The 10815-nt window shown below is 40.9% G+C and overlaps 1 protein-coding gene across 7 annotated transcripts in view; it reads left to right on the forward strand.

Annotated features, from left to right (window-relative positions):
* The window catches only part of COL14A1 (collagen type XIV alpha 1 chain), a 125102-nt gene extending 114768 nt beyond the window's left edge, over positions 1-10334 (forward strand). For 3 of the 7 annotated variants that reach the window (XM_075023869.1, XM_075023870.1, XM_075023871.1), the window contains exons 46-48: positions 6782-6859; positions 7811-7966; positions 9325-10334. In XM_075023869.1, the coding sequence (XP_074879970.1) occupies positions 6782-6859; positions 7811-7966; positions 9325-9650 (560 nt within the window). In that variant the 3' untranslated portion in view covers positions 9651-10334. Of the gene's footprint in view, positions 1-6781; positions 6860-7810; positions 7967-8762 lie in introns of all 7 variants that reach the window. The other 4 variants (XM_075023872.1, XM_075023873.1, XM_075023875.1 and 1 more) reach the window with 3 other exon arrangements.
* The last annotated feature ends 481 nt before the right edge of the window (positions 10335-10815 follow it).

Raw genomic sequence — 10815 nt, forward strand, 5'->3', positions numbered from 1 at the left:
TGAGCTGGTCCTTCCAAGAAAGACCACCTCAGTGAGAAAAGATAAGTCATTCTGTTGACAGATTCAGTTCTCAGTGTCTGTTGCCAGCTGAGATCTATTTTTTCCAGTGTAGATGTAAGTGAATGGATTAGGATCACGCTAAGACATTTGTTATTTAGTTTTCCTAGTTGATTATTGTTTTAGCTGTACACTGTGTGGTCTTATCTGTTGTATTTTTCTAATGACATGAAAAGAAACATCTCTAGCAATCTCAATATTTGTTAGCAATATTAACATTTCATTGGTGCCCCAACAGGCTATTTGAATTGGACTGGTGATTTAAAGATTAAGGAAGCCACATTGTGTTATCAGGCCCCTATAGTACATAATCCCATATAGATTACTAGGATTTTGCTCCCTTACATATTTGCATAAATAGAGGAGTTTGGAAAAACACAAACTCAAACACTGATTATTCACAGCACTCATCCCTATTTTTATTTTAACTAGTTCACTGCACTGGTTTCTATTTTCATATCAGCTAGTTCAAACATCTTTTGTTTTGATTTTATGTTTATGAACTGGGACTTAAATAACTAGTGTCTGGCTTCTGAGTGTTCAGAAAGTAGTTAGACTTCTGCAAATTAATATAAAAAAAGAAAAGATTCACTGTGGGTTTTTTCTTCCTTTTTTTTTTTTTAGTTATTTTTATAATACAGGGGTATTTTTCTCAACTGTGAGAAAAAATGTAAAAGCCATAGTAAAAATTATGCTGAGGGACTGCTAGCTTTCAGATGCTGTGAAAGTGCAGTTGTTCTTCTACTACTGCGTGGACTTCTGAGTTTATGATGTGTCCTGAAGTGATGCACAAAAGTTACTGCTACTCAATCCATCCCACTATGATTAAAATACAATAAATACCTAAGCTGTCACTGGGAAAGGCACTATTCTAAAGTACAGCTTCATCCATATTTGCTTCCTGGCTTCATATGAAAGAGTTAGTTAAACATGTGTTATCGAAAGCTACATGTTTATAGCTCTGACGGCAAAATTCCAATGGAATTAAATGGAACTGTTGCCAGTTGAGTCAATTAAATATTTTTATTTCCAGTTTTAGCTTTATCTGGATAAAAAAAATCACCGTGTTATTATATGTTATGTTTACAACTGAACATCTTTGAAAGAGGGCATTTTTGGTAGCAGTTTAATTTTTCTTAATTGCAATATGCAGTTCTGCTCAAAAGACAGTATTCTCTTAAAGACAAAACCAGATAAGCAATACCTAAGATTTCCTTTTGTGCAGAAACCATGGACATTTAATTTTCTTTGCTAAAGAATGTGTTCATGATCTTGGTTTTGTTTTTAATAACTGATGCTATCAGAGGTATCTTTAGCAGAGCGTTGGAAATAATTGATTTCAGTTGCTTATGATCTCCATGGGGTTGAACCCAAGCCATTGCTTATTCTGGCTGGCAACAAAACATAAAAAAGTGGTTAGCGTGAAGGGGGAGAGAAAGTTTGATGGTATTGCTGAAGTATGTCCACAGCACAAATATGAAAACAGTTACTAGAATTTGAAGCCACTCTAACTCAAATGACAAATTTTGATACACACTTTTATCCCTGAGAGTGATTAACCATTGCAGTAACTTACATGGAGAGTGATGTCTTGTCTGGTTGACTTTCTGTAAGCTATGCTCTAATGAAATGCAAAGATGACCTTGAGAGCAAGCAGAATGGGTGAATTTTGAATGTTCTGTCCCTCCCAATGGAGGGAGCCATTCATTAACTATGACCAAGAGGTCTGTGAATCTCTTAACTTACTCTCATTAAAGAGCTTTGGTGAAAAGTCCATTAGGGAATCCCATGGAGTGCTTGATTTTAACTCATGTGAGTTTTGCCTTAGGAGTAGGGTATTCTTGCTTCAGTGTTTGTGTTCTCTTTCACTTGGGTAAACTTCACTGGAAATGAGACTAAAAGAAACCTGAAGCAGACTTGTATCTTGGCCTTAAGTATGTTTGCTTTAGGAACTTGATATCCATGTGATTTCAAAGGAGGTTAGCCCTGCACAAGAGCCTCATAACTTGTTCCAGAATGAACATTTCATTCTTAGCCTGAGTAGATTTGTTCCATCTTTATCATTTCTTACTGCAGTTTATTTTGTGAACATCACATATGGGTATGTGTTCTTGTGCGTGTAAGGAATAATAATTGAGTGCATGGAAGGCTGTGATTTGAAAACATTGTGGCCATTGTCTTTGAAGTCACCATGTAATGTTGTCGTACAGTAGGATAAGCAATGGTCCTTGTACTAAACATCTGTATAGATTCCAGATGGTTATCATGGGCCAGTCTTCTTATGATCAAAGCAATCCACACATACAGACTTTGCCTTTTGAAAATGGCAAGCATTTCCTTACAGGCCATGTATGGTAAGAGACAATTTAGATGAGTTTACCTTGTTAAAAAGCCTGCAACAGAGAAATCACTCCATATGTTTGAAGCAAGCCAGGGCTAAGCAAATTTTAGGTATCTAGAAACTGCATTTGGAATCCAGGACAAGAGGTTTGCCTGAGAAATTTGTCTTTAAAATGGGTGGAATTCAGCTGATCACAGATGACATGTTTTTTTGGCAGGTTCCCCCAGGAATATAAATGTAGGTTAGAGCATATATCTGCCACCTAGGACTGCTTCCTACATACACTATGCAATGCAATCATTCATCAAAGGTTCTGGATAGCCCTTCTGACTGAAACTGCAATTTCTGCTAACCAAATGCTGGATTGCAAACAGGAGGTTCATACTGGACTTGGAAGACGGTCTCTGAGAGCAGGAATCCCATGTATTATGTTACTAAGAATCCCAGAAGAAAATATGTTAGCAAATTTCAAGATGTCTGAGTAGTGTAAACACTTAAGACCCATTGACCTTCAGTGAGATTTAGGAGCTAGGGCTACCAAAGGCTATGGATATAAAATTCCTGAAAATTACCTTTTGGACACTTTATAATCTGAAAGTCTAAAACGGTCTGTACAAGACCAATAGATACCTCATACAACCATGAAGTAAGGTAGGTGTACTGCAGTATGTTAGTACACAGGAGGCAGACACAAATTTGCTGTGCTGTGGTCCTGAGATCACCAAAATGGTTGTATTACCAGACTGCTGAGCCCTTCCTTACCAGCAAGGTTGTATTAGCTCAAGGCTACACCTTCAACAACCTGGTCACACTGCTTTTAGTAATCTTGTAGTTTGGCCAGAGGTTGCTCATTATCCACCTGCAAAAGGCTGCTAGGAACTAATTTAGTTGTGGTGTACAAGCAAGACAGAAAATGGTAAGGTTATATGTGAAGGAGGCTTGGTAGAAGAGATGGCAGTGCTAGTTCCTCTCCAGATTTTCTCCAGTGGCTAAATGGTTAGAGCACAACTTCAGAAAATCTGAAGCTGAATTCCTTTCCTACCTACTATCAGCCCTGGGAGAAGGTCTTGTGGTCCAGTTTGATGACTATATTCCTCTGTGTTTTGGATATTAGATCTTGGAACAATGATTGAAACAAGGCCACCCTCTCTCTGATAAGTTTTTAAGCAGTTAGGCCAGAGAGTAATTCTTAATCTTTTTGGCCTATTGTACTCTGAGGTGGTTGTCAGAACCATCGAGTAGGGGAGAACATACAGTCATGTATTCAAGCCACATCATCAGGATTGTCTACACTTGAACATCCAAGATTTCTGGATTTCAGCTATATGCCATCATCTAAAAATCTGCAGAGCCTGCATGTGGGATGGGTCTCAGCATGGCAGAGCCACTTTGTGCTGCTGTCTGCACTGTGGAATGAGCTCAGGACTTCTCCAAGGGGCTCAAATACAGTGGGAAATGGAAAGGTGCTAGAGAAGGGGAGAAGGAGATCCCTGAAATTCTACTGGCCTCTTACGCAGACCAGGGCTCATAAAAACTAGTGGGATCATGACACTGATATAATTTAAATCTTTCAGTGTGCAAGCATTTACCTGTTTCTCTAGATAGCTAGAGAGGTAAAACGTGTGCCCTGGTGAGTCAGCTCTGGAAGCTGTTCCTAGAGGGGTACATTCGTGGCATGCCTCCCTTCAGCATTTCTTCTCTATTTAATTGTGACCACCATAGCACTCTGGCTTCTGTAACCTATTCTAAATGCCTAGGTCTCTTTACTCTCGAGTGAGTGTGGGTGCTTAACTGAGTTGTGCACATCAAACTTGGCTTCATTCCCCTGCTAAGCCTAAATGCCCTTTGAAAAGCTAGCTTTGTGGCAGCTCTGTAGGTTTTGAGACTTGTAGTTACAGATCGTTTTGAGAATTTCACCTAAGGTTTTAAACAGTGGAGGAGGTACTTCACTGTGCATTGAGTGTCATGGTAAGCACAGGTGAAAGTATTAAATCAGCAAAGGAGAACCCTGCCCATGGTCACAAGAATTGCAGGTCCTTGAATATCAGTGTGAAGGATCCCTGGAAGTCAGTGTGAAGTGCCAGACATGGGATAACAAGTTACGCCATCAGAAATCTGGTTACTGGGCATGATATAAGCAAGAATTTGCCAATAAGCTTGGCAGGCAATTCAGGAAATGAAGAATTATGGTAATTAAATCAATGTGTTTGTATTGGGTCTAGCTGGGATGGAGGTAACTTCAGAGGCATGAGTTAGAGTCTCCAGATCAGAGCACATTCTGGGGTACACCCTGGCACTTGGGTTCCTACACTGGTCAAAGGAACATTTGGTAACACTTCTAACGTGCTAACATAGGTAGGGAGTAATGTTAGACTCAGAAGAAACTGATGCAGCACGGCAGTCATCAAGTGACTAAACAGTCCAGACAACAAAACACAAAGATTTCACTTTTAGAAATACTTTTATAAATATTTTGTTATCCATAAATTCAAGGATGAGGTGTACAAGACCTTGCTCTGTCTTGCCCAATATCCTCTAGAAGCAAGAAGGAGATACCCGCTATTTGTAAAATAATGATGTAAACATCACCCAGATTATCATACCTGCTCTCTTTTGCCACTTCTGCTGATTTAGTTTGGCCATGGTATTTCTTCTCTTGGTGGCCAAGTCTCTCCTGTAAAATACAGTGTTACTAGAGACACTTGGAAAGCTTTGGAGACCCCCTAAAGGAAAATGCTGCGAGAAGTGGTTGTGGTTGTATAATATATCTATGATAAAATAATTGGTCACCAAAAGACATGGTTTTTTAACTCAACGACAAAATTGTGTAACCAAAGGAAATAAAAGGTACAAAATGGAAACTGGAAATACTTAAACTATGCCAGAACAGTGGCAAAAAGCCTTGTAGAGGTAAGACAAAGAGGTCATCATGCTTTGGTTAAAAATGATGTGCTCAGTATGAAGTCACTAATTGCAGTGGTGTGGCCTGTGTTTTCCACATGATTGGGCTACATTATATATTGCCCTGGAAGCCTCCTGTTCTGTAGAAGATCTACAACTCCTCAACAGATACGGAATCCCCTGTAATTCAGCAGACTCTTATTTTGTAAACTTGATCTGAGCAATTCTTTGTCAGTGATGGGTTTTAATTACAAATTTTTCCACACTTAGAGTTTGTTCTTGCTTACTTGCTTCTATCAGAAATTAGCTTAGAAAGGAAAAAAAAAAAACCCTTCTATTGCTTCCTGCAAAAATGAGGTGTCCTCCAGATGTTTTTCCCTAAAAGGTAATGGTTACCTGAGCAGAAGGGAACGAAGGACGCCAGTCACTTGAAATTGTAGATACTGTCCTATCAAGGGGCAGCAGCTGTTTTCTTTCTACTTTGTTTCTATGTTGGCTTTGACTCTGAAAGTATGGAAGCTGTGAAGCAGTGAGAGCAATTACCAGCGCTGGGAGGTCTGGAAAATGGGGGGAAGGTCCCACAAACCAGCCTGGATTTGGTGTCTCTGAATCATCCAAATCAAACACAGACTTTATGAGAGTTTCCAAGTCGCCGGTGGAAACTCAGGGTCTGGAATTCGTAGTTTTGACACCTACTTTAGTTCAACACCACTTATTGTGATCGCTGTGTATAGAAAGTGTTTTTATAGGATGCCATAGTGGTAGTGCAGAAGGAGATGGAAAGCTGAAAGAAGGTAGTGCCTTCTCTGGATTACTAGATCTGTGATCTTCATGGATCAGACCCAATGATAGAAATTTAGGGCCATGACAATGGCTGTGCATGTTGGAACATCAGAGTTTCGTAACTGGGAAACTCTTAGATTGGGCTTCATTTGGGGGTACAGATTTTGACTGCACTGAAACTCCTTTCTTGCATTTTAGCAAGACTTTGCAATAACCCACTATAACTCTCTCCATTTATGCTTACAATCATCTTATGCTGTTTGGTGGGTGAATGTTTGAAGGAAAATTGGCTGTAGCATTAAAATTTGACTTTTCTGGGCCACACAGTAATTTATAGACAGCTTTGTAAGGCTCTGAGGATTCTTCTGACTTACAGTAGTTGTACCTTGGTATAGTCCAGAGGCAGCTTTCCAGCAGGAAGTGCAGCCTGGAAACTGGCTGATGCCTCTGCATACCACCTCAGTGAAACCACCATGGCAGCAGGAATGTTTAAGACCCCAGGAATGCCATGTTTCCCTTGAGAGGCTGTCAGGGAAGGGAGGGAAAAAGTACCAAATAATTCTTTATTTTTACCTCCTTCCTTCTTTGCCATCTGTTTTTAGATGAAAAATAACATATGGAACTATAATCCTGGTTAAATAATAAACACTGCACACAGTTTTGTTCAAAATGTGACTTTGATGAGTACTATTTCCTTAGGTTTACCAGGCGAGAAAGGAGAAAAAGGCAATCCAGGTGTTGGCACACAAGGACCCCGAGGCCCACCAGGATCTACAGGTAAAGTTACTGTGTTTGAGGTATCTGGATTAGACCACTCTGACCCATGTGCAAAGCAGCCAAGGCCTGCGTGGCTCTGTTCGCCGCATCTAAGGTTTAAGCAGCTGAAGAATAAGTAGTTCAGGCACCTTAACTGTCATAATGTTCTTACTATGTCATATGATGTTGTGATGTGCCATGTGATGGTGTCATCATTACACAAATATTTTCCTTTTCCCTGTGATAAACTGCTTCTCCAAAACCTTCTTTTTAAATGTTTTAACTATTTTTTTCAGAGATAGGGTCTGGAAGGGGAAAAAATTAATCTGGATTAATTGCATTTGTTTTCTCATTGACTCAAGGTCATACCTAACTGTGACTTGAGAGAGAAATGTATTTTAATTAAGCACATTAATCATAGGGATTTATATTTAGCTCCTGAAAAAGCAGAGAGGGTGATATCCAAGTTCTGTTGAAACAGGTGTAAAATTGCATTGACTTCATTAGGATATTCTGGCCATTAGAACACCGGTATCAAGGCACGGCATTACCCAGAAGCTGTATTGAAAGGGAGTGGGGGAATCAAGAGCTGCACAGGCATCCAGGGCTGTCCTCCCCCCCTGAAACTGCCTTTCTGAACATCTGACGCTCGGTCAAACATTTGCTCTAGTATGAATTTCTGGCTAAAAGCTGTCTCTGGCAAGGAAGACAAAGCAGTGGCCAGAGAGGCGGCTCATCAGGAGTGGGTCTCCTCTCCGGCTGCTGCTTTGACTTCCTTGCCAGAGGAAGGCTGCAGCCTTTCCCTCAGCTTGCCCGGGGGAGTCAGAGCCAGGACGCCTAGCTCCTCCGCTCAAGCCATCTCCTGGAAGTAGCACACTCAGTGCTGTGTTTTCCAGGCCTGGAAAGGTGGTCTCAACTCCCTGCTTTTATGAAAGACGCTACTCAGATGGTTCATCTCCCTTTTCTACGCAGGACCTCCAGGAGAAAGTCGAACCGGCAGCCCGGGACCACCAGGATCTCCAGGCCCACGAGGTCCCGCCGGTCACACAGGACCCCCGGGCTCACAAGGTCCTTCTGGCCCGCCGGGGTACTGCGATCCGTCCTCCTGCGCTGGTTACGGCATGGGAGGTGAGTAGTCAGGAGTCAGGGTGGCTGCTGTTTGCGGAAGCAGGGGTGGCATTTTTTAACAGCCAAAGTAAGATGGAGGCTACTGGTGAACCTTGCACTAAAAGGTGGCAGCTCCCCAAAAATATGCGTGGCCAGTGCTGCTGTATTTTGTGGGACTGCAGCACGAAGAGAAGGTGACCCCAGCATAGTGACCAAAGGAAGTCCACCATCTGATCCCAGCCTGTAAAACGGATCCCGTGTAGTGGGTTTTCGTCCTGTACGTGTTTGTGTAGTTGTATGAGCCTGCTCCATCTCAACAGTCTGTGTGTTGAACCCCCACCTCCTAATGTTCGTGACAGCAGAGTTTTTATTTGTAGTTTTTCAAACGTGTTGCTCAACTTCCCCTTCTGTGTGCCTCTGAATGGCATGAGAGCATGACCCTTACTAAACCCCTAGTAGTGTAACCTGACACAGGGATGCACGTGTCCGTCATTAACCAGTGAAGCAATCCGGAGAAAATGATTCTTTCTACATCTCCTCTGCATCCTACTTTCCCGTCTCGTTATAGCACGGAGAGGCCGTGGGAGGAGGTTAACATAATCACCAACAATTACGTCGCCCAACCTAAAACTGAAATTTATTAGTAAAGCAGTAGTTACTACAAATGTTACACATAAGGCATATTTGTTTGATGTTTACGGTTTAATCTGCCCGTGGGCTGATTTGTATGTTTTACTTACCTGAATGTTTTTGTTGTCGTCTCTTCCTATCCTTTTCTCCTCACTTCCCCTCCCCGTTGTTCATTTCCTGTTTTAAGGCCCAATCCCTTACAATGGCTACCAATCCCGAAGGTGAAAGGCTCATTCTGGTTCAGGTCTCATTTGGCTGAAGGTCAGAGATGGATGCTGAACTGCTCTGTGCTTTCCATCAACGATATTGACTACCACTAATGAACTTACTAGCTGCTGTATATGCACTTAGCTTCCTTGCACTGCTAAAAATTATTGCCTGACCCATTTTTGCCTGTTAATCATGTACTCTAGACCATAATTGGAATAAGCTAAAGCAGGCAGATTGTGCAGTGTATAATAAGTACAGTATTACAACTGGACATTTGACAAATTGTGGTGGTGGTTTCCAACTAACTTGGCTGTCTGTTGGTGGGTTTCCAATTGCTCCAGCTTATTAATGTTACATGTTTTCACTGTTCCTTTATGTGAATAAAAGATGTGTATTTAAAGATTTTATATATATACTCACACACATTATATATAAATATATCTATATATGAAATGTCAATTTCCTAATGAGTGCTTTAATTTTCTACTCCCCTTCTCCTGTGTTAACCATATGAATACTCTTGGTGGTGGTGGGTTAAGGTGGATACGGTGAGCCAACTGATCAAGACATCCCAGTAGTGCAGTTGCCACATAACTCCTACCAAATCTATGACCCTGAGGACCTTTATGATGGTGAGCAACAGCCGTACGTAGTTCACGGGTCCTACCCCTTACCATCCCCATACTCCCAGTCCTCCTATCCATCACCTCATCTTGCTCAACCAGAGTTTACTCCTGTTCAAGAAGAGATGGAAGCCGTTGAACTGAGATCCCCAGGAATTAGTCGCTTCACAAGGAAGATAGCCAAAAGGAGCGTCAAGACTCCAGTACGCAAAAGGGCGAATGGAAAAAAACCCTCTCAGTGAACTGCTTAAAAAAAAGGGAAATATTTTACGTGCATCTGTGTTTGGCCTTTTGTCCAGGTGCCTAACCTGTCACGGAAGATGCTTACAGGCTCTTATATTAAAGGAGAAAAAAAATGTACATGATCAGTTGACACAACAAATAATGCTATTATCTTGCATGCCAGAAATTTAGTATGTTAGTGGGTTGGTGCTAGATGATGATGAAAGGTCACTTGTAGATCTTTCTCTGGAGTACTGTTCCACACACTATTCAAACTGTATCTAAAAAACCACATCCGGCTAGTTGGTATATGTGGAACCATTCAGAAAAGTTAATGTTTTGTTATCTGTGTTTTTCCAGTTGATTATGTTCTGTTAGTTTTGGATGAATTGCTTTACTAGCAGAGTAACCTGACTAAATTCACTGGAGAACAATGCATAATCAGGTTTCCTTGAACCCAGCTTATTACCCTTTTGCAAAAAAGTCTTATGTTAATGGAATATTTTTTTTAACCCGCATTATATAAATACACAAGAAAGTTCCGTGGGAGCACACTGATAATTTATTGTGAACCTCTTTCATTTCTGTTTCATATGCAAATAAAAGTGGCAAGCTTTTATACGTTAATTCTGTATTTGATTGATTTTTAAGTTGGAACAATTGTATCAATCTTTGGGAGACAGAATGTAAAGAGAAGAAAATGTTTTCCTTTTTCAACACTTCTCAGCAACAGTTTTATTTTAAAGGATATAGGCAGTTAGTATGAACAATATTTAGCCTTACTTTTAAAATTATACATGAACAAGTAGAGACAATAAATATGAGATGAGGTGGTCATACCATCTATGGGCATATATTGACATGCCAAAGTCAAAAGCCCAGCAGGTATAGTCGCAAAGGCAACTTGAATCAGCTGATGACGAAAGGAAGGAAAACCCCAACCCAACTGCTTGAGGGGCACAATGCAATTAATGATGTCAGAACAAACCAGGTAAATTATAAAGTGACTCAATAAACAGTTTTGAACAGCACTGTGGAGAACAAGCATCAAAGAAGGATTTAAAGTAGAAGGCCAAAAATGTTCATACATTGAAGTCATTGGTTTGGAACACTTTTAGTCCATCCCTGTAAAGACACAGAGAGAGGACGGCCTGTGGATCCCAGGGCTGTGCTTCTGCTCGCCCC

The sequence above is a fragment of the Buteo buteo genome, chromosome 3, assembly GCF_964188355.1.
Source record: "Buteo buteo chromosome 3, bButBut1.hap1.1, whole genome shotgun sequence".
NCBI lineage: Eukaryota > Metazoa > Chordata > Aves > Accipitriformes > Accipitridae > Buteo > Buteo buteo.